Source organism: Acomys russatus, chromosome 4, assembly GCF_903995435.1.
Source record: "Acomys russatus chromosome 4, mAcoRus1.1, whole genome shotgun sequence".
NCBI classification, from domain to species: Eukaryota; Metazoa; Chordata; class Mammalia; order Rodentia; family Muridae; genus Acomys; species Acomys russatus.
In genome coordinates, this window is record NC_067140.1 from 84,037,210 (window position 1) to 84,061,741 (window position 24,532).

The following is a 24,532-nucleotide window of genomic DNA, read 5'->3' on the forward strand; positions in this document are numbered from 1 at the left end:
AATTTGTTAATTATGCAAATAATGTTTTTAATTATCTCTATTGTTTTTGATGATAGTCATATTATTTTCCCCTTCCCTTTCATCTCACATTCCCCTTGTTGAACTTTGCTAAATTTATAAACTGCTTTTAAATTAATTGATGTTACATCAATACACATATCTGTATATTTACATATTCCTAATTATCTAAGTTCAACCTCAAAAACAAGAAAAAGATGTGTCACTCAAAGCCTTAGGTTTTTTTCCCAGAAATTGCAAAATGAAATAAAAATTTAATTTAAAAAAATAGTGTAGATATACATGACACAATATTTACCATCTAACCATTTTAAATCTGCAGTTCAGTGGTATCAGGCAAAGTAACATTGTTCTTTGTGTCAAAAAACTAAAATTCTCTATTACTCATTAGAAACTTAATTTTTAAAGATTTATCTGTGTATGTGTATGTGCATCTCTCTATTTTTTGAAGATGCATTTTTTATTATTTCTTTTTAACACATACATTTATATTATTACACATAAGTAAAATAAAAATACATACAGCAGGAAAAACAATGAGACAATCAGGAATTATATAAATGTTACAGTGATGATGATTTGGCTATTTGTATTTGGCAAACTTGAAGTAAACATTCTTTCCTATCTTGTGGAGTCTAAAATTCTGGATAAAAATCAATATCTATCATATCTCATCTCTATTAACTTAAAACATCTACCTAGACCTAAAAACATCTTAACTCATAAACTACTAAGCTTAACTGTAAAACTAAACTATCTGGTCTTTAATCCCACCAGAGACTTACGAAGGAATAAAACTTAATTACCCGAGTGAACCGGAAGTGCAGGTTAGCAGCTTCCAAAATGAAAAAAATGACAGAGACAGTTTACTGCCTGAACATTCACCCAAAAACTTTCTATAATGTTGGAGCATCATCTTCAGTATTCTGGCCCAGTATATCTGACAGACATTTTCGATGCAGGAACTATTGAGGACTTGCTTACCCTGTCTTGGCAGAGTTTGGCTGTCAACTCTGCCTGCATCCAAGCTTGCCCATTTTTAGGCAGCATTGTCTGTGGCAGAAACAAGGCTGGTTATTTTCTTGCCTGTGTGCACATGTCTGTGCAGCATTGCCTGTCTAGTGCCCACAGAAGCCAGAAGAAAGTGCTGCATTCCCTAGGCCTGGAGTTCAGATGGTTTTGTGAGCTGCCGCGTAGGTTCTGGAAATCAAACCTATGCTCTCTGAAAGGGCAGCAAGTGCTCTTAACCACTGAACCATTTCTCCAGTGCCAACATGATTACTTCCTGCCAAGGAATTTCTCCTCCTGCCATCTTCCATGTTTATCTACTTTCATCTTTATCTCCACCTTTCTTCTATCCCCTCTCTATGCCATGACCTCCATCTCTCTCACACACACAAGAGTGTTTGCGCACAGATGCATTCAGACAGCACAGTTCATGTTTGTCTCTCACTTTCTCTTCCTGACCATTTCTCACATTGACAGAAGAAGCAGAAGTCCCCCAATTCATATATCACTCTCCCCACTCTCAGGGCTGCTGCTGCTGCTGACATGCTGATAGCCCACCTAGGACCCTTAGACAGGAAATAGCCTCATGTCCAGGGAAGCAGCTAGAAGAAATCTGTTGAAAAATACTCAACAGGAAAAAAAGAAGAAGAAGAAAAATATTCAACAGGATCAGATCTCTATACGAAGTTAATATCCAAAAAGAAAAGTTAATATCCAACCAAAATAAATCTCTCCTTCCACTGGCCACAGAGAACAAAAGCAGCCTCCACTCTGGTGTACCTTCAAGATGGCTACAGGTGAGGCTCCACGGCACCATAGCAGAGCCCATATTTTACCACTTCTCTATATTATGAAACTGATAAGTAAAAAAAAAGCACATCGGGGAGGGTGGCACACGTGAGGAAAGCACGTTGGCAAGAGACTTGGACCTGGCGTTGCTCTTTTATCACAGAAAGGCAGCCCCGGGGGTGGGACGGATGCCACAAGACACCCTCACACAGAAAGGCAGCCCCGGGAGTGGGACGGATGCCACAAGACACCTTCACACTTCTTTACATTCTTTGTTCAACAGGGTGAACTCGCCGTTCCAGGGAAGCGCTCCTACCAGAAAGCTGCAGTTCACGCTCTGAAAAAGACAACAGCAATGAACATCAGCAGCATACCAAAAAGAACAGAACTGCCCTGCTCTTAGGTGTTAGCCTAAGAATATGCTAGAAGACAGGTCACCAACTGCTCTGAAACTCCAAAGAGCCCAGCAGGAAATATAAACTGAAAATCATGATCAGCCAAAAAACAGCAAGTGACAAAGCAGATATGTGAGATGACATCAGGACACACTCGGGGCTGACATATGTGTCCTAGCAAGTGCCTACTATTGTCTGGACATGATAGCCCTTTTTAAACTTGACTGTGCAGAGACAGCATCAGCCAAACACAGTGGGGCCCACTCTGCTCAGTGCACTGGCAGTGTCCTGCTCCATATGTACAGCAGAGGCTCTTAAAATGTCCTCTGGGAACTTAGAATGAAAATCCTACAAGTGAGACACAGCCATCTTCAGGCAGAGCCTCTGTGTGATTCTAATGGTTTTTCAGGTTAGAGAACCACCAGTGTAAAGAAAAGAGAGAAGGCTCTACAAAATCAGGCCCTTCGCCAGCCTCAGCTTCACTGTGGAATGGACTTTTAGATCAAGAAGTACAGGCTGAGCCCAAAAAAGCCTCCTAACCAGACTGGCCATTTCATGGGCTACAACCTCCTCTTCAAAACCCATGCTTGAGCCCCAGAAGCTATAAGCCAAGGGCGCTCTGAGGAGCTCTCAGATGATACACACGTGATATGGGAGAATGGATACTGTAGATTCCTCACCTACAAGGTGAGCCAAGTCTGAGATGGTCTGTGCTTAAAAGATGAGATCGTGTCTGGTCTAGATATTGCCAAATCCCCAGCACATAGAATAGGCTTGCTGCAGATGAACAGTACCTTGCTAAAAAGTTTAGATGAGTACATCATCAGACTTCCTTCATGCCTGCACAACACGAATGAGTCACTTCACCAGAGGGGCAAGCTAGTCTCTGTCCAAGCTAGGACAGACTTTCAGTGAACATAGGTCAATAGTTTCTCCTACATCCAAAGTCCAGAGTTGGTGGGAGCCTTGGAGTAGGAGTGGCTTGATGATATCCTGTGTCTTCTGCTCTGAGGGTGCCAAGGTGGACCTTTTGAGACTCTTCACGGGGAGCAGTCCAGACCTCCTAGAGAGTCTGGGCACCCTAAGATTTCCAACTACCTAGAAGCCTTGATAACTCTAGATAGGACTTGAAGTCACTTAGGGCTGTCATGGGTGGCTCATTTGTCACTCACCTTTTCCAGTTTGGAGTTTTTTTGAGTGAAGCAGTTTTCAGTATTGTTCAAAGGTTTTTTGCAATTGCTGCGGGAGATCTGAACGTCAATGAGGTATTCCATGCGGTCTGTGATCTGTCAATAAGCAGTGAGGCAATTTGAGTTAAAAAATGTTTCGGTTTGACCCACCTACAAAACCTTTGAACAAAAATTTACCCTGCCTACAAGAAGTGCAGAGATAAAGAAAGAGTATGGGCTGAGGGAATGACCAACCAATGCCTGGCCCAACCTGAGACCCATCCCATGGGAGAGAACCAACCCCTGACACCATTGATACACTGCTAGGTTTATAGACAGGAATCTAACTTCTAAGAGTTCCCTGAGAGGCCCCACCCAGCAGCTGATCGATTCAGATACTGAGACTCACAGTAGGCAGAGCTCGGGGAGTCCTGTGGAAGAGTGGGAAGCAAGGATAGAAGAATCTAAAAGGGACAAGAATGCTGCAAGACCATCAATAGAGTCAATTAACATAGACCCATAGGGACTTACAGAGATAGAAACACCAACCAAAGAGCAAGCATAGACTGACCCTAAACCCCCTACACATATGTAACCAACAAACAGTCTGATCTTCATGTGGGCCCCCCAGTAAGTTGAGCAGGTGCTGCCTATGACATGGGCTCTGTTGCCTACTTTCAATCACTTCACTGTAACAGGGCTGCCTTGCCTGGCCTCAGTGGACAAAGAGGAGCTCAGTCCTCATGCAATTCAGTGTGCTGGGGTGTGTTGGGGTGTGTCCCCTTTTTTGAGGACGATGGAAGCAGGGTGGGAGAAGAAAGTGGGAAGGAGGGACTGGGAGGAAAGGAGGGAGAGAGCCACAATCAGGATGTAACGGGAATATATAAATTAAAAATAAATTATTAAAGAATGTTTTGGTTTAACTCCCAAATACTTTAGTAAACACAAATCCTTCCCTCCTCTCTCTCTCTCTCTCTCTCTCTCTCTCTCTCTCTCTCTCTCTCTCTCTCTCTCTGTCTCATCTCTACTTTTCTCTCTCCACAGACACAAGATTTGAGAAAGAACAGTGCCATGCTAAATTCTATTGCTACTCAGACCAATTATATGGGCCAATTGATGGGAAAGGCTGGTGAAAAACCTCCTGAAAGCAAGTCCTTTTAATAGCTACTCTTGTTGCAGAGTATACAGTAGCAGCTCTCACCCTATGTGTCAGGACCTTTAACAGGGGTTGCCTAAGACCATGAAAAAAAAAAGTAGTAAAATTACAGTTACGAAGTAGCAGCAAAATGATTTTATGGTTGGGGGTCACCACAACCACAACATGAGGAACTGTATTAAAGTGTCACAGCATTATGAAGGTTAATAACCTCAAGTCCCAGTGAAGGTCAAGGCAAAAAGGGAAGGTCCCAAAGCCATAAGCTCCCTCTGAGCCTGATGAGGATAGCTCCTCAGCACACTGGGCCTACGTCCCTTTCCCAGATGCCCCTTCAGATTTCTGGGAATTTCCCATGTTTAGAAGCTCCCAGACCAAGTCCCTCACTTCAGCTCAGCACAGGGTCCTTTAGGTGGAGAAGCAGTGGGTCTAAAATAAAAAGAAATCAACATGTGCTTACTTATTACTGCTTCAGTTCACCAAAGGCTTCTTCTGAAGTCCATGAAAACCTCTGTGTTGGTTTTAAAGGACTAGAACAGATATCTGGCTTTTTATCAGCTCTTTCTACAGACCTCAATAAGGTTGAACTTGAGTTTTGCTGTGCTCTAAAGATGAGCAAAAATGACTCTAGCTGGTGTTAGAGGGGGAAGAGCTGGTCACAGGACATCATCACCAGCAAAGCTGCACACTGGGTTTGGGAGTTAGTGATGGACTTAGAGAAAGCTGAGCATACTGTGGAATCCTATTCATGCAACCTTCATCCCAAAATCTGAAATCATAAATACTCCAAAATATGAAACTTTTAAAGCATCCACATGATGCCACAAGTAGAAAATTCCACAAAAGACCTTATGCCACAGGTTACAGTCAAGGCACAAACACACCTTCTAAATATTTATTTTATGCCCATACATTAGTACAGCTCACAACCTGGGTCAGAGACTCTGTTTAAAGTGACGAAAAGTTAATACAGAGATCCATACTGGTCAAAGTGCTAAGAATAAATAATTCTTCGTTGCAGAACCCTAAATGGAATATCTACATTACCCCTGAAAAAGATTAGGGAACATAGTAAAAGAAAGCACAAAAGGAACGAGAGAGCCACAGGATAGGGTGGAGTGTCTGTGAAGTGTTGTCTCCTGGATGTGACACAGCTCCCACACAAAATCAACACAAGATAGGCCAGTCCACATTCCATCATGAAGAGGAGGAGCTTGTAAGGCCCCACCCCTTCCTGGAGAGCTGTGGGCAGTTAATGGCTACTGGGAGAAAGAAATCATGTTCTTCAGTGGTGTAGCCTCTGGTAAGTTGTCCTTGCTTCAATAACACCCCACCCATATTTGTGCAATGGGACACACACACACACACACACACACACACACACACACACACACACACACACACACAAAGATATAGAGATAGGATGAATATCAGGAAAGAAACTAAAAATGATAATGGAGGATACAATCAAGGTACATTATATACCTACAAACACATATGAGGGTGTAAAACAACAAACAGAAAAAGTAACGTAATTATTTTTGCAGGCTCTCATGGTGCTGGCTCTTCTAGGCTCTAGTTTTACAGTCTCTACAGAGGAGGAAGAACTCAGTGAATCCTTAGTCCTCCAGGGTAAGGCTGTCACTTCCTTTTTATTGTCAAGTGTATAAAAGGCACAGGGAGTCTGAGTATGTATCTAGCAGCTGATCCAGGTTTCTAAAGGGAAACTCTCAGCCCCAGGGCTCACATCACATGCCCACCAGGCTCACCCACCTGTCATCTATGCTAAGCCAGCCTGCAAAGATGAGACCCTTCTTCTTGCTGGCTACAGAGAAATGAGAACCTAAGCCAAGAAGCTAGACCATGCTGCCATATGGACATCCTGACTGCATCCTTACAGCCTCTTTCTAAAAATAACCAGGATGCTATTTAAAACTCAGACTTGGGAGCTTGGATCATAGCACAATGGCAGACGGCATCATGAAGATGCTTGGTTCAACCAACAATGCAACAACAACTGCAATAATATTAACAAAGAACAAAAATGAATAAATAAAAAGTAAAAATAAAAACTTGGAATCTCAAATTTGATCCTAAGTGCTTCCTAACCTAAATATTGGTGTGTCCCTACAATAAATTAAAAACCTAGCCCTCCTTTAAGGCCAAACATAGCATAGTGCCAGGCCAGAAACCTCACAGAGGGACCATAGAATGCCTGGCTGCACTTCCCCACCCTGGAGTCTCTGGTCCTTCCTGCCATCATCTTGCGGCAGATGCTATCAGTATTGTTCCCAGACACGGTGCCAGCTCCTGGGATTACTGCCTGAGACTTCCTGGAGTAGCTCTCAGCCATGGACAGAAGGGAGCTGGTAGATAAATAACCCAACCACCCACATGCTGCTCAGCTCTGAATGCACTGTGTGTGTGTGTGTGTGTGTGTGTGTGTGTGTGTGTGTGTGTGTGCGCGTGCGTGCGTGCGTGCGTCTCTGTGTGTGTGTGTGCGTGTGTGTGTGTGTGCATGTGTGTGTGCGTGCGTGCATGTGTGTGCGTGCGTGCATGTGTGTGCGTGCGTGTGTGTGCGTGCGTGCATGCGTGTGTGTGTGTGTGTGTGTGTGTGTGTGTGTGTGTCTTCCTAAGGTAGAATCACCAAGTCTATCACTCTCATTAACTCACCCTTGGACACCTTTTACTGCCCCTTGTCCTTTGTTCTCTATCTTTCCGGTGCCTCCTGGATGGCCTCCAAAATACACCACCTGCCTTCTAGGGAGACCCTACCTCCCAACAGCTGCCCCACACCAGCTACTCCTGCTCTGTCTTCCGGCCTTATCTTCAAGGTCGCTCCTGAAAGTGACAGCTCTCACCAGCACTAGGAACTGACACCACCTGGAAGAGTTGAACACCTACTGAGACCTGCACTCCAGTCAGAGACTTGCATTTTAATAGATTTGGTCCCTTACACATTCCACAAGTGAAAAACATTGCCTAAGGGGACTTCTCCTGACAACACAGACTAGACAGAGCTGTAATTTCTGGCTGAGAGGCTTCCGTTTCAGCCAGACTCTGGCTCCCTAAGGTCTGTGATGAATGTTGATCATTTCACCACCCAACGTACAGGAGTTTCAACAAAAGTGGCTTACGAGACACTTTTTTTTTTTTTTTTTTTTTTTTTTTGGTTTTTGGAGACAGAGTTTCTCTGTGTAGCCTTGGCTGTCCTGGACTAGCTTTGTAGACCACGCTGGCCTCGAACTCACAGAGATCCGCCTGCCTCTGCCTCCCGAGTGCTGGGATTAAAGGCGTGCGCCACCACGAGACACTTACTGCTAATAGATGCATGCAATAACTGGCCACCAAAGAAAGTGGCGCAGAGGCTGTAGAAGAAGGACGGTGGAGTACGCCAGTCGGTAAAGGGTGCTGCACCATCAGCATCACGCCCTTGAAACACAAGGGTAAGGACATGCTTCCCTGAGGTTTGGGGAGGTGGAAGTTCTGACGACAGTGACTTAGCTGTTGAAAACCTCTTCACTTCAATCATACCACCAAACAAAGCAGCTGTTTTTAATTCCTGAATGGGAACACTGGAGGGACCACTTGCTCAACAGAGCAATAAGCACTGTGCTGAAAACTCCAGGGAGCACTGTGCCAATTGGATTTCATGTGAACAGTGCTCCCTAGAGCTGGGCAGTGCATGGCTTCATAAAAAGAGACATTCCTTTAGGAAAAAATCAGAATTCCTCCTCTGCTACTAAATACACACTGGATTAAAACACTAGGGCCCAGACCTCAGCAGCTAAAAGCACATTCCACTCTTTCAGAGGACCTGACTTCAGCTCCCAGAACACATATGGGCTTACAACTGCCTTAACTCCAGACTCAGGGAATCCAATGCCCTCCTTCTGACCTCCAGAGGCACCTGCACTAATGACCCCCCAACACACACATGCCTGAACAGAATTTAAAAATAAACTTAAAAGTAAAAGTAAAGAAAATAGGACATGACACTTCAGTACCTTATACAATAGACAGTTCTAGGTCCCACTGGATAGCCCCACATTCCATACTACGTGGCTAGCTTCAAATATCGCCTGTGGCAGCATTGTTGCAAAATATTCTTGGTGCTCAAGAAGCACAAGAGCATTTGATTTGCAGCACAGAGTTACTAAGTTAATATATGCAAACTATTTAGAACCTGAGCCCAGCATGTGCAGGAAGTGCCATGTGTGTATGTTGTTTTCCTCATGGTGTATAGGTACATAATACGTCACACATTTAGGACTGTGTTGTCCTACACATTCAGGACTGACTTGTCTACTCTCTCACCCTGGCTTCCACCTGCGCCACCATATGCAAACATGCTACATGAATAGATCTTTCTTACCTGAAGCTTGGCGTGCAGTGTCTTGTCCACGAGGAAGACATACTTGTCCTTGCTTTCCCTGTTGTATTCTTTCATGGCAAACCACACACACTGCCTCACGTTGGCATTCGAGGTATTGATGGATTCAAAGTACCTCAACATCTTCACTTCATTCTTGGATTGATCTACATCAACTACCAGGGCGACTGGAATGAGGAGGAGGAGGAAGATGGAGAGCCACAAGGGTTTTGTCATGGCTTCTCACTCAAAAGGCACAAGATATGTCCTCCACGGCTCCTTGGGGCTTGAGTTGCAGTGGAGCAACCACGGCGCGTGGCCAGCCACACACGGCCTACAAACAACACCAGCCCGCCAGACACCAACCAAAGCGCTCTTCGATGGACGACGCAACACCAACGGGAGCAGAGGACGCACGGAGCGAAACCGGACAATCCACCAGGGAAAAAGAACCACACCACGCCAAAGGCTCCACCCCCCACCAGCAGACAAAGGGGGCACCACACGCACAAGGCACACCCCACACACCCCCACCCACACCATCCACCACCACCGACCACCCACCAACCTAGTCGCCACCACCACCAGCTCACAGGCACCCCCCACCACCACCACCACCACCACACCACCACCAGTCCAACCCACCGACCAGCGACCAGCCACCACCACCCAGCACCACCATCACCACCAACCAGGACCCCCCACCAGCACCGACCACCACCACCACCACCACCACGCAGCGCACCACCCACCAGCACCACTCACCACCTACCCACCATCACCACCACCAGGCACCAGCCACCAGCCACCACCACCACACCACCCCCACACCACCACCCCACCACAGCACCACACCAACACCACCCCACCGCACCACTCAACCCACCCAACCACAACATCACCACCACCACCACCAGCACCACACACCAGTGCACCACCACCACCACACACCACCACCACCACACCAGCCCACCACACCACCACCACCACCACACCACCACCACCACATACCACCTACCACCAACCCACCACCCCCCCACCACCACCCACGCCACCACCACCACCACCAGACCCACCACCACCACACGACCACCACCACCACACCACGCACGCACCACATGCAGCGCACCACCACCACCATCCCACCACCACCACCACCTTACCCATCCAGCACACCCCACCACACCACCACCGTTGACACCAACCAGCACACACCACCACCACCACCACCACCACCACCACACACAAGCACACCACCACCACCCGCACCACCACCACCACCACCACCACCATGCACCACCCCACCACCACCACCAGCACCACCCCCACACACCAGACCACCACCACCACACACACCACTACGACCACCACCAGCCCACCACCACCACCACCACCACCACCACCACACAACCATCCACACCACCAGCACCACCACCACCACCACCACCTACCACCACCACCCCCACCACCACCACACACCACCAGAGCACACACGCACCACCGACCACCCACCACCACCACCACAGCACCACCCACCACACCACCAGGCACACACCACCACCACCACCCCCACCACCACCACCCATCACAACACCACCACACCACGCACTCACCACCACACTCACCCACCACCCACCGACCACCACCAACGCACCACCAGCAGCAGCAGCACGACCACCACCACCACCACCCACCACCACCACCACCACACCAGCACCACGCACACACCACCAGCACCACCACCACCACACACCACCACCACCTACCACCACCACCAACCACACCACCACACCTACAACACCACCACCGACCACCACCACCACACCACCACCACCACCACCACCACCCACCACCCCCACCCCACCACCACCACCACCAACCACCCACCACACCACCACCCAGCACACACTCACCACACCCACCACCACCACCACCACCACACCACACCACACACTCACCACCACCACACCAACACCACCACCACCAGCACCACACCACCCCACCACCACCACCACACACACACCACCATCCACCACCACCACCACCACCACTACCAACACACCACCACCCCCACCACCCACCACCACCACACACCCCCACCACCACCACCACCACACATCAGCACCACCACCACCACCACCACCAACCACCACCCACCACCACCACCATCACCAACCACCAACCACCCCACCACCACCACACCACCACCACCACCACACCACCACCACCACCCTCACCACCACCACCACCACCACCCATCACCACCACCACCACCCACCCACCACACCACCCACCACCACCACCACCACACCACACCACCACCACCACCACCATCACCACCACCACCACCACCACCACCACCACCACCATCACCACCACCACCACCACCACCACCACCATCACCACCACCACCACCACCACCACCACCACCACCACCACCACCACCACCACCACCACCACCACCACCACCACCACCACCACCACCACCACCACCACCACCACCATCACCACCACCACCACCACCACCATCACCACCACCATCACCATCACCACCACCACCATCACCACCACCACCACCACCACCACCACCACCACCACCACCACCACCACCATCACCACCATCACCACCACCACCACCACCATCACCATCATCATCACTACCACCACCATACATATGCAAAAAATATATATTGTGTTTACTTGGGAGCAACAGTTTTGCAATGAGAAACGTGTTCCTTAAGAAACAGTGATAATATTCAATGAGGCTGAGACAAGAAATATTTAAAGGCAAAATGAGAAAGAGTATATGAGACTTTTGAAATGAAGTCGTAGCTGCAAGAATCAATAATGAAGAGGGCATCAGTCCAAGGTCAAATGCACAATGGTAGGCAGCTGCCCTTGCGGATGTGTCTTCTGTGGAAGCTTGAATGGCCTTTGTATGAGATTAAGGTCCTGGAAGAGTCTTTGGAAACTGTTTTTTATATCAGGCACAAAGCACAAGGTCAGCCTCCTCAGCAGAGCCTCCAGCTTTAAGTTTCATTTATGCATCTTATTAAGGCACAACAAAATGACTCCCTTTGATTCTGATGAAAGGAGCAGTTCAAGAATCTTACAAGAACCCATCTCCTCAGTAACAGCATAGCTGGATTCAAGATATAGCTCTCTGGGACACCCTTGAGAACCACCTCTCCCCCCTTGTCTAAGGAAACCTATCAATAGTACCCCCAATCAAAGAGGCCCTGCCACTGGATTTTGTCTCTTGCCTCCATTACTGGTACAATCCATTCATCTAGAGAAATGTCCCTCCAGGGAGACCCTGATGTGTTTTCACATGGCCCATGCCTGCCACCACCTACTGTAGCCTGTAAACTAGAGCTAGCTATAAAAGCTGGTATGCCCCAATGTTCTATCGTCCTACGCTACCCTTCTGTGACTGCCCAACCTGCTTGTCCGGCTGGGCTCCTTTTTTGTTCTGGCCACTGCAGCTTGTGGTTCTTATGGGTCTCCAGCACTCTCAGCTCACACCAATGCCTTGGCCAGGCAGCTCCGTGGGTCCTGACCTCAAGGCCCAGGCCCTACAGAAAGGTTATGCTTTGTGATGCAATATAGCACATGTGACCCTGCCACACTGCACCCTTTATCTGCTGGCCTCTAGCCTTTGGGTCCAAGCAGCTCAGAGGGCTGGAGGCAGCAGCAGGCAAACACTTCCCACTTAGGGAATTCATGTGCCCACTTGTTCCTATCTCAATCTACCAAACACCTGGGCCCTGGGCTCCTGTGCTTAGACCAACTGCTTCTCCCTCCACTGTTCCACCAGAGCTGAGCCTGAGAGAGGGGAGGCAGGCTGCACATGTGCGTTCTTGTAGATCCTGCTTTTCTGTGGCACTCCCAAATTCATGTCTGGTAAATTTCAGGAGGGACATCAAAGTGAGTATTCACCCTAGGCTGCCAAGATTGACAGTATTTTGACTGTGCAGTATAGGCAGGTGTAAAACACTGGAGACAGAACCCACCAGGCTCCTTAGACTCTCTGCCGCTGGGTTGCTTGGTGGTGTCCCATTCTCTGCTGGGGCCAACAGTACCGTAATGAGTGCTTCTTCTGCCTCCATGGGGACTCATGCAAAGGGGAATTGTGTACAAGAGCTGCAGTGAAATGCAAATTTACTCATTTCCAAACCTCTAATACTAAGGATGTATTGATGGGTTTATTTTTCTAATTTTACTCCATACAAAAAGCACATATGGGGCTGGACAGCTCTCAGAACTAAAGAACACTTGCTGCTCTTCTTGAAGAACGAATTTCAGTTCCCAGCACCCACATGGTGTCTCAGAACTGTCCATAACATTAACCCCAGGGGATCTGACACCCCCTACTGACCTTCTCAGGCACCAGGCAGACATGTGGTGCAGAGACACACATGCAGACAAAAACAAAACAAAAAAACACTCAATGACATAAAATAATAAAATTAATAAATCTATTTTTAAATTAGGAATGGGCTAATCTTGATACCCCAGGCCACACTTTGCCAATAAAATTAGAGGACCTGGAAGCAGAGTCAGAAAACTAACTACAGCTTTTATATGCCTTGAGTGGTGTCAATGTGCTGCCAATTTTGAGAACTGATGGAGTGCACTTAATCTTGAGGGTGTTAATGTGAGCCCAAAGTCCTGCAGACCATGTTCGAATGCACACGGTAAGGCCTAAGAGTCTGCATTTCAGATCACGGTCGGAGCAGGGAGACATCGAGCTGGGACAGGACCTTCAGCCTCATTATACTTTCTCAGTCGTCTCGACTTTGTTTCTGATGTGTCATGTCTATTATTCCCAAAGACAGGCGTGTTTCCCACAGTACATCTTCTACTGCTATTGTCTCATTCATTTAAGCCATTCTCTGAGCGCAGTCTTTGTTCTTTATAAATTAACGTCAAGAACCATAGAGCAATTAATAGAACAATTAATGTTTGGCTTAAAACATACAGAGTAAATCTGCTGTCCAGCATGCTTTCCATCTTATGAATTTATTCACATATTATTTTTTAATATTTTCCATTTGAACTTTACATTTTAAAAAATAATATTTATTTTATTTTTCAAATAGTTCATCATGCAAACAGTGTGTTTTGCTATTATCCACGTCCACTACCTCCTTTCAACTCCCAAGGAACCCATCAATATATCTCCCCGCCAACATCCTGCCATCTTATATCATTATTATCATCATTATTATCATCATCACTATTATTATTAATCTCCTGAGTCCACTTGGTGCTGATTAGTTGATGTGAGGCATAGGCAGCCTTTCAATAGCCACATCCCCCAAAAAACTTAAAAATTTTATGTGGAAGCCAGCCACAGTGGCACACACCTAAAATCCCAGCACTGTGGGAGGCAGAGGCAGGCAGATTGCTTTGAATTTGAGGCCAGTTTGGTCTACAAAGCGAGTCCAGGATATCCAAGGTTACACAGAGAAACCCTGTCTCAAAAAGCAAAAAAAACAAAACAAAAAAAAACAAAACAAAACAAAACAAATTTTATGTGGACAATGTATCTACCACTTGTATTATAGCTTCTAGCTTTTGTGACAGTTATTAAACTATTCATGACTTAAAAAATAATTCTTTGATTTCGTTCACATTTAAATAGCATATAAGATTATCAAATATACTCTCAAAATAATTTTGAGATTGTAATCCGGTACAATCATTTTGGAATACAAACTGACAAAATACATTAAAACTCTTAAATGATCCATGTTATTAATATTTGCCTCAATGGTAGCAACTTTAGTCACAAAGCAAAAATTTTATCTTGAAGGGAATTTAATAGAGCCTTGCATCAAACACTGGAAGCCTGGCAATCATCTCTCCCGCACACAAATTGCCTATTTCTGTCCTGTGGCAAGAGCAATTATAATCCAGAGTCTAGATTATAGTCTAGATTCTAGAGATTCAGCAAAAACCCTGCGCACAGCACTACTCCGGTGTTCATGTTTGGCACAAAATCACTGATGACTGATTATGTTCATCCTACGGATCTACTTTGTGTCTTTGACTTATGTTCTTGCTACAGAACTAGTCTGCATCTTTGACTTACAACTCTCCATTTTCTGCCCCTTCCCCTACTTCATGTATATCTTGATTACTTTTCTATTGTTGTGACCAAAAAAAAAAAAAAAAAAACCATGATCAAGGCAACTTATTAAAGAAATCATTTAAGTTGGGGGCTCACGGTTCTGGAATGATAGAGTCTATGATCATCATAGTGGGACGCATGGTGCAAGGAAGGCAAGCATAGCAGTGGAGCGGCAACTGAGAGCTTACAAAATCTGATTCATAAACAGGAGATGGGGGGACATGGACTTTTGAAATCTACAAGCCCACTCCCAATAACACGCCTCCTCCTATAAGGTCACACCTCCTAATCCTTGCCAAACAGTTCTACCATCTGTGGATTCAAATCCACGAGACTATGGGCCATTAGCATTCATACTACCACAATAGGGTACCTACCGTACCACTGTCCTTGCTCGGCATGGTGATCTTCTAGTCTGCCGATGCTATAGCCGATGATCGAATCTCTTTCTGAAGCTACATAGTATTCCTTTGTGTGTATGTACCACATTTTCTTGACCTGTTGACTCATTCACAGACATTTCAATTATTTCTGCTACAGCTATTATGAATAATGCTTCAATGAGCAAGGAGGAACAGCATCTTTAATAGATAGTGATGTCATCTCCTTTGGGTACATATTCAGAGGAGTGACTTGTTGTAGTTATCTTTACAAAACTGTGTTTGTTTCTCGATTTCTTTCTTAATTAACACTTCATTATATTTTTAGCAAGCTTCACAGTACAAGAACTGAGCAGCTATTACTCTATCCTTAACTTTCTAAGTTAATTTGGTTTCCTTCCAGTATACATCCCAGAGAGGCTTACACTTTGTAGCTTTCCCTGCTGAGCTTTCTCTCCTGGTGTCTCTTGGACCTCTGTCTTGGCTCAGTGCCCTGCTTCCTCTTCTATCTCTTCATCTCCTGGCTGGCAGGAAGTCTAGCCCTATTCTTTCCCTGTTCAGTGACTGACTATAAGCTGCTTCATCGGCATATCTGGGGACAATTTGGGAGCAGTATTTATACTACTTCATGACAAGTAATTCTCAGAACAAAAATTGAAACCAGATATGGGGGGTACAGAAATCAGCATTTGGATTGCACAATAACCTTATCCCTACAGTGACTTCAGGGGAAACAGCTTCGAAGTTGCTAAAGAAGTTTAAAATAAAGCTAGTGTACAGTTGAAGCTGCTTCTTACGTGGCCATGGCTTACTTTGTTCCTTTACTCTTAGAAAATATACCTTCATCTTTTTTTCAAAAATGTAATCATTTTTACTGTGTTTTTTTTTTCCACGATGAAGAGGGATAGTGACAGTGTTTTTGTTCTTCATTTTCATTCCTAGATCTAGTAAGGTGTAGTTGACAGATAACAATCATCTGCCTTTAGAAAGATGTCAATTGGGGACCTTAGGCAAAGCACCCTTTGCAATTAACATGGGGTCTAAAATACTGGGAGTTCTTCAAAGAGCTATCTTTCAACATTAGCCACAGAAGCCAATCAACTAGAATATTCTGCCCTGGGGACACAGGAACCAATTTTTTCCTTAACTGTAGTAGACATAGGTGTTTGATTTAATCTCTCAGATAAATATAAAATGAACTAAGGATGATTTTGTGTGTGTCAAGGATGAAAGCAATAGGCATATCACAAAAACTAATTAGGTCAGGAACCTTCCTGAAGTAAATTAGGTGTTGTTGGTGAGGCGTTCCTTCCTAGAACCAATGCTGATGAGAAAGTACAGTGGGTAATGGAAAAGAGCTCCACCCTTCAATCTTAGATCCCTCATAATAATAATCCAGCTGTGCTGACCATATAGCTGCAACATGGTAATAGAAGCATGCCAGATGCTGAAATGTTACAAATCCTATACACACACCAGATGGCCAACACCAGCTGTTGTGCTACATTCAGGGAGCTGTCCAGAGATGCTTCTAAAACATCATAGTCCCATGAGCACTATGACAAACTGGCAGGAATGAGAAGGCCTGGAAAGAACCGACTCTCAATCACAGATCATTGAAAACGAAATTTCTAGAGACTCAAAGTAGAGGAGGAAAGATCACCCATCCTTCCATTCTGAATATTCCTTCAGATGATACCATCACTGCCTCCCCCACTCTGTGATATCCCACTTGTGATATCCCACCCTCCCACATGTCATTCCTAGAATCTGAGGAGGGAGACTGGGTGTTCCACAGCCTGGAGATGGAACAATGCCTCTCTTGAGGCAGTGACTGGTGCTGACAGCCATAGAACCCAGAATGGGACCTGTGTGGGGAACACCAGCTTCAGCGAACAGGTCAGAACACTGGGACTAAGCTATGAGGAAAATGTTCCTATCAGCAGTCATCAATGCCCAAAGGGTAGAATCTCTGTCATGGTCAGTTCCCAAGACACACACACACACACACACACACACACACACACACACACACACACACACACACCATGCATGTACATGGAAAAGTTGTAGAATGAATGAACTACATGCAAATATGAAATGATCAAAAATAAATGAATGAAACTTTGAGATAAACAATGAATTACTTCACAGAATCTACTTCACATTCTGCATTTGTAGGTAGGATGATAATAGTGGCAATTAAATTGCCATTGCTTGTGACTGACAGTGTCATCCATGGCAAAAAGAAAATGCAGAAAACCCTAAAAATTATTCAGAGATCCAGAATGTTCTGTAAAATGACTTTAATTGTGCTGGTACTAAATAAATCCTAGAATACATACAGCCACCCTCTAGAGGAGAGGGGACTTTAGCTGCAGATACACAGAAACCCCTGCTCCACTTATGTCTGCACACAGGTGCTGTTCAAGATGTTGAACCGAGTTATCCATATTTCAGTCTCCAAAATATAAGTGCATCGTACCTGAAAAAAATTACAATGCACAAATTAGAAAATGCAATACATTAAGCCTATCAGATAGGAAATGCTAAGGTTTTTTTTTAAGAAGGTGAAAAAAAAGCTAAAATACCTTAACCTAGAGCAATACTCATGAAGCTCAGAGCTCTACGAAGACAAATGACATAAGTCACAAAAGCTCCCCTACATGAGTTCAAGGTCTCCTAAAAATGCACCTGCTGCAGCCACCACCCATTGAGAGGAACTCTGTTCTCACAGCTTCCCAATATATATGATGATCGATGAACTCTTACCCCTTCCCAAGGGTCCTGAAAGGCAGAGGATTGCTTGAGAAATGACCTGCTTAGGAACTTGTCACAGCATAAACTCGCCCCAAGTGAGGCTACATGAAGGCTGTTAGTTGAAAGGTGAGACCACCCACTGATAGAGGTCCCCCCCCCCACTGCAGAGCAATCCTCAAGATCCAAGATCCCATGTCAGCGATAGTACAAGGTTGTCATCAAGAACCACGCTTAATACCCATAAGCTAAAAGAAAAGCCTGGGTGAGCAAACTGAGTAAACAGTTCTCATTCTTAAAAAGGAAGGAAGGAAGGAATGAAGGGAGGGAGGGAAGGAGGGAGGAAGGAAAGAAGGAAGAAAAGGGAAGAATAAAGGGAAAGCATGATCTTCCTGAACCTCAAAGGTCTCTGAAGACATAGGGCTGGAGCCACCAGAGGTGGAGGCCACATGGGCATCTGCAGAGATGCCCATCCATCTGAGATATGAGCAGAGGGCTCTGCCAGCTTAAGATGGTCTCTCCTGCACTCTTTCCCAAAATATTGCTGATAGAGGGAGTTAATTTAATCTCAAACCTTTTTCTCTCTTTCGCCTTCATGCAATGGGCAATTGTCAATGTCTTCATCGTCTTTCCTACAAACCGTACGGCCCATCTCCAGGTCTACTAAATATACAAAATCAAACCTCTGTCAAAAAAGAAAGAAAGAAAGAAAAGGCTGCAAAGCTGTAAGAAACCATTTCATTGGAATAAGGGACAGAGAACTCAATAGAAAAAGCAAGCAAGAAATGTGAACGTTCAGACAGAGATAAGTAGCAGAGAGCACTTACGATCTTGTTTCTCTGGTGTTTTATGGGAGGGGGTATTAGTTTTTTCTTTGTTGCTGTAATTTTTTTAGACAGAGTCAGCAGTCAGTATAGCCCAATTTGACATGCAACTTTCAAATTTACTGCTTCTTAACTACCCAAGCGCCAAGGTTACACTCATGCTTTCACAGCCTGCCTCACTTTAATCTACTTTCTCCCAAAAAATTTTCCTTTTAACTCTACACTTGATTTGCCCATTTACCTTGGAATATAGCTCAGTTGGAAAGTGTGTGCTTAGCATGCTCAAACAAAGTTTGATTCCCCAGAGCTCCCAAAAGTCTATTAAGTACAAGCAGGGTAGCACTGAATCTCCCCCACAATCCATTGTCCCCCTGCTAAACGCCTAGCAGTCTTCATGGCAGAGTGGTGAATATCCATGGTGCCATACAGCCACACAATGAAATCCACAGAAAAGATTCACACGGTAGAGCCACCCACACACATGGCACTATGAAAATTACCAAATTTTCACCTGAGTAGCATCAGAGGTACCCACAACTACTTGGCCTAGGGTAGCACACTGCTGAGGCAGCCCATCACCACCAGGTACAGCAGAGGGTTCTCCAGCCCCTTTAAGTTGTATCTTTCATATAAGCACTGACTGCACAGTGCTGAAGCGCTGAAGAGAAGTGGCTATCAAGCATTATCCTAATGCTATACTGAGTATTTATCAAAATTATTCTCAGGATATTTCCATAAACAGAGGTGCTTAAAAACCCAAGAAGCATAAGCAAGTCCTCAATAGTTCCTGCCTCACAAATATGTCTGTCAGATACATTGGGCCAGAAGGCTGAAGATGATACTCCAACATTATAGAGAGATTTGGGTGAGTATTCAGGCATCAAACTGTCCCTGTCATTTTCCATTGCGGAAGCTGCTTAACTGCACTTCCTGTCTACCCAGACAATTAATTTTATTCCTTCTCAAGTCTTTGATGGGGTTGAAGATCAGATAGTTCAGTTTTACGATTAAGCCTAGATATATAGCGGTTATTAAGTTGATAGATTGAGATATGGTAGATATTGATTAACATTCATTTTAGAGTCACCGAGATAGGAAATTTGTTCTCTTCAAGGTTGCCAAATACAAATAGCCAAAACACTATGAATGTAACATTAATATAATTCCTGGTTGTTTCGTGGTTCTTCTTGCTGTAGGTTGTTTATTGTATAAAAAAGAAAAATAATAAACTTGGTGAAATTAAAGTAAAAAAATAAGAAAAAACAAAACAAGAAAACAAACAAACCCTCAAGAAACATTCAAACGTGGAGAAAAAGCCAGTCTAACCAGGAAACCCTCCCTGACCCGGTAATGCTAAAAGCTTCACTTTGACTAAGTATCTGGCCAGTAGCATCTTTACTCCTCCACTGTGTGCTTTTCTTCATCTGAAATCAGAAGGCAGAAGAGGCCACATTTGTCAACTTGCTGCAAACCCAGAGATCCCCCAACCCTGCCAAGTGTTGGTGTGAACGCCAGCACTGCACAGGAAGCAGGCTGCTCACCTCACGCTGGCTTCTCCGGACTCTCAGGAACTTGTAGGCAAACACATCATCCTGGTTTTCATTGAAGTGGAACACAATATGCTCCACAGAAGCAACAAATTCCTTATCATTCTTGTCGATGTCTGTAAACCTGAAGCTGCAATCACGAATCCCCAGCCCAGTGAGCGCCACAATCAGGAATGCCTTCCACAACATGGCTGTCTTCCAAGTCAGCACTGGGAGCTGAGAACGCATGGGTGGAAGGGTGGCTCAGCTGCGGTTGGTGATCCCATCCCACGTGGCTCTGCCCACCAAAGGCCCTGTGGTGTTAAAAAGCCTCCCTTTGTTTAGGGCAGCTGGCCAGTGTCATGGCTACGCCTCCACCTTGTCCTGCCCTTCATCTGAGAGCAGAAAGCAGAAGAGGATGCCACATTTTCCAGACCTTGGTGACATAAGCCACAGACTCATGGGCATTAATTCAACATACCCTTTGCCTGCACCTTTCCAGGGCTGCCTTCTCCAGCCCTGCCCATCCCTGAAAAGAATTCATAAGGAGTTCAGGATTGTAAATCCAACTAACTTTTCCTTACTCCTCAGAATTCCATAACTGGCAGAGCCACAGAAACCCTCAGGAGATGAGGCAGGTTTTAAGTAGTGTGAGTTAAGAACCAAGTGCTTCTGACCCTGGGGCCTCAGAGGAGCAAGGCGGGAGGGGGGTCAGAGTCAGGACAGGGAGCTCATCTTCTCTGCTATCTCTGCAGTCTGGTGGCCAAATCATCACCTGTGCATCCTTTCCTGAGGCCTGATCTGCCTGTGACTTACAGCCCAGCACCAGAAAGAACTAGAATGGGAGGAAGAGGGTCTGCAGAGATGGACACAAATGGCAGCTGTGAGCCTATGGGGCATCTGCTGACGTGCATCCGCACCCAACTCTGCCACTTGGCTCTGTGCTACACTTCTCAGGAGAGATGCCCCATACTCTGCCTCACTCTGAGGAAACTGAAAGTAAATTGTTTGTTTGTTTGTTTGTTTGTTTGTTTTTAAGGCGAGGAGAAGGATAATCTGGAAAGGTATGGAGCTGCCAGCGTGGGAAAAGACTCATGCTCAAATGGTCCTCTCTACCTTGGAAGACCAAGACACTTGAACTTTGATGGTTCCAAAAATTTATGCAGAACTTAAGCATTGCCTTGGGGACAGCGTAGGAGCAGAGCTGTAACTCTGGCATGGGAAGGGAGAGGACTGCGGGACATGAGCACAAACGCCTTCCTACCACTTCCAAGTGGGAGGAAATGATCTCACAAGATGCCCTGATGGTGGATGCTGGCTTAGTTAGCTTTCTATGGCTGTGATAAAGCAGAATAACAGCATCATTTTGAGGAGGAAAGTGTTTATTTCACCCAATAGCATGTAATCCATCGTCCACAGAAGTCAGGGCAGGAGCTCAAAGCAGGAACTTGGAGGCAAGAACAAAGGCCATGGATGAATGCTGCTTACCAACTTGCTCCTCATGGCTTACCCAATCTGCTTTATTACACAGCTTGGGACCACGTCACACAGATGACACCACCCATAGTGGACTGAGTCCTCCCACCTCAATCATTAATTAAAAAAAAAAAGTACTACAGACTTGTTTGCAGGCAATCTAATGGAAACATTTTTCTCAACTGAGATTCCTCTTCCCAAGATAACTCTACCTTGTGTCAAGTTGACAAAACAACAACAACAACAAAAACCCAGGCAAGGACAGAAGGTGATGGCAAGGTGGCCTAAAAACACAGATATCTTTTCCCCTAAAGCCTGCCTAATCCCACTTCCCCACCAGAGTAGATGTAAACTCCTAGCTCCTATATCTGTTTAAATTCATTCTTTCTGGTAGCAGAATGATCATATCTTACTGTCATATCTCTGAGGTCTCCAGATCTGTATGGAGGCTCCTTCTCATTGTAGTTGACTCTCTTCTCCAAATCTAGATAATCTTACCAAAGGTTAGCAAACTATACTATCCCTTCTGAAGAACTGACCACTGGACTTCTTAACCATTCCTACCTACCTTTGTTTTCTGTTTTTCTCTTGCATATTTTTGTTTCAATCCCCTATACCTACTCAGTAGTTTTTCCAGGTTCAAACAAGAATTTGGGAGGAGGACAATCTCGAAATAGAATGCAATGTGATCATCGGCTGTCTTGTCTGCTCTCTGGCTTGCACACTCCCACATGCACAATATGTTACTTGAAGCTCTGTGGCAGCAGAATACACTGATTTGTTACTGTACGGAGGGCCGAGGAGATGGTACAGAACTTGTCACATCAGCATAAGAACATGAATTCAAACCCTCAGAGTCCACATGACTCTAAGGCATGGTAGTGTATATCAGCTCTACCATTGTTCCTATGGAAGGTGAGAAACAGAGACAAGACAGTTCCATGTAGCTCACCAGCCACTTAACCTGACACACCCACCAGTGAACAACAAAAGATAGCCTGTCTCAAAAAAGGTGCAAAGTGAGACCCAACATCCAAGGCTGTCCTTGGACCTCCATGCATGTGCCAGGTTACCCGCATACCAGTACTTACACACATGAATGAACACACACACACACACACACACACACACACACACACACACACACACACACACCATACATGCAAAGGAATTTTTTAATTAAAGAAATAAGAATGGTTAGTTGGCTCTGTTGATCTTCTTGTGGAACTTTTGTCACACCCAAGTCTTTTCTCCTTCCCCCACTTTTCCACTAGACTCCCTATGCTTCAGCCAATGCTAGGCTGTGAGTCTCAGCATCTGTTTCAAGCTGATGCTGGGTGGAGCCTCTCAGAGGACAACTCTGATAGGCCCATGTCTGCAAGCACAACAGAGAATCTTTAATGGTGTCAGGGGTTGGCTCTCACCCAAAGGGTGGGCCCAGAGGGGCCTGTGGAGTCTGAAACACCAACCAAGGACCATGCATGGACTGGGCCTGGGTCCTCTACGTTGATGTAGCCAATGGACAGCTCAGGATTCATGCGGGTCCAATAGTAAGGGGAGCAGGGGCTGTCTCTGACATGGACTCTGTTGCCTGCTTGTGGATCACTTCCCCATCTTGGGACTGCCTTGCCAGGCCACAGCGGAAGAGGATGAGCTCAGCCCTAATGGATTTGATGAGCTGGGGTGGGTGAGTAGGGGGCTCCCACTTTCTGAGAGATGGGGGAGGGTGAGGAGGAGAGGGAGGGAAGGTGGAATAGAGGAGGAAAGTGGCTATGCCCAGTATGTAAAGTGAATAAAGTAAGAAAAAAGGAAAGGAAAGGAAAGGAAGGAAGGGAGGAAGGAAGGAAGGAAGGGAGGGAGGAAGGAAGGAAGGAAGGAAGGAAAAGAGGGAGGAAGGAAGGAAGGGAGGGAGGGAGGAAGGGAGAGAGGAAGTCCAAACAGATGGCTCAGTGACTCAGTGTACTTACTGCTCTTCCAGAGGACTGGAGTTTGGTTCCCAGTAACTATATCAGGTAGTTCTGTAGGCATCTGTACCATATGCACACGCTCACGCGCATGCGCGGAGATACACAAACAGACACATATAACATAATTTAATAATCACAATTTAAAAATAAAATATTTTTTAAAAGAGTAAGAACGCTTAGTTATGTATTCTTTAAAACAGTACTTCCCACTCTGATCCATCCACGAGGAGCTGTGTATCCATTAGACGATATCGAACTAACATATTCAAGCATCTCTCCCTTAATTTCTTAGATAAATTTCACTTGTGGCAGGGAACCCAATCTGATTTGACACCGTTTCTCTGCAGTTCATGACAGATTGAGATTATGGACCAGAATGCTCGTTTTTGATGAATTATCACAGGTTAAACAGGAGGCATGGTCTGATCCTTGGGTGATATTCTGTACAACACAAGTCAAATTTGTTTAATAGTTATCTCCTATTCTTCTATGTCTTTGGTGATTTTTACTCTGTGGTTCTGCATTTACTGAGAAAAGTAACCTGAAACTCTTCCCTTTAGAA

General features: G+C 45.5%; 2 protein-coding genes across 2 annotated transcripts; both read right to left on the reverse strand.

Moving 5' to 3' along the window:
- Nucleotides 1–2,050: 2,050 nt before the first annotated feature.
- LOC127188661 (cystatin-8-like) lies at nucleotides 2,051–9,211 on the reverse strand. Its single transcript, XM_051145077.1, has 3 exons — nucleotides 8,908–9,211; nucleotides 3,383–3,496; nucleotides 2,051–2,152 (listed from the first exon to the last, which is right to left on the reverse strand). The coding sequence occupies exons 1-3, from the start codon at nucleotides 9,139–9,141 to the stop codon at nucleotides 2,069–2,071; spliced, it is 432 nt and encodes a 143-aa protein (XP_051001034.1). The 5' UTR covers nucleotides 9,142–9,211; the 3' UTR covers nucleotides 2,051–2,068.
- Nucleotides 9,212–17,718: 8,507 nt separating this feature from the next.
- Nucleotides 17,719–20,737, reverse strand: LOC127188662 (cystatin-12-like). Its single transcript, XM_051145078.1, has 3 exons — nucleotides 20,543–20,737; nucleotides 18,752–18,862; nucleotides 17,719–17,905 (listed from the first exon to the last, which is right to left on the reverse strand). Exons 1-3 carry the CDS (start codon nucleotides 20,735–20,737, stop codon nucleotides 17,825–17,827), a joined length of 387 nt encoding a protein of 128 aa, XP_051001035.1. The 3' UTR covers nucleotides 17,719–17,824.
- Between the last annotated feature and the right edge of the window lie 3,795 nt (nucleotides 20,738–24,532).

What these genes read in the sequence shown, in the direction of transcription:
- LOC127188661 (XM_051145077.1), bottom strand. Translation starts at nt 9,141, where the DNA reads ATGACAAAACCCTTGTGGCTCTCCATCTTCCTCCTCCTCCTCATTCCA. An exon ending in CACTGCACGCCAAGCTTCAG is followed by an intron (nt 3,497 to 8,907) that starts GTAAGAAAGATC and finishes GCTTATTGACAG; the next exon opens with ATCACAGACCGCATGGAATA. An exon ending in AAAACTCCAAACTGGAAAAG is followed by an intron (nt 2,153 to 3,382) that starts GTGAGTGACAAA and finishes TGTCTTTTTCAG; the next exon opens with AGCGTGAACTGCAGCTTTCT.
- LOC127188662 (XM_051145078.1), bottom strand. Translation starts at nt 20,737, where the DNA reads ATGTTGTGGAAGGCATTCCTGATTGTGGCGCTCACTGGGCTGGGGATT. An exon ending in TCCGGAGAAGCCAGCGTGAG is followed by an intron (nt 18,863 to 20,542) that starts GTGAGCAGCCTG and finishes CTTTTTTGACAG; the next exon opens with AGGTTTGATTTTGTATATTT. An exon ending in AAGGCGAAAGAGAGAAAAAG is followed by an intron (nt 17,906 to 18,751) that starts GTTTGAGATTAA and finishes AATTTTTTTCAG; the next exon opens with GTACGATGCACTTATATTTT.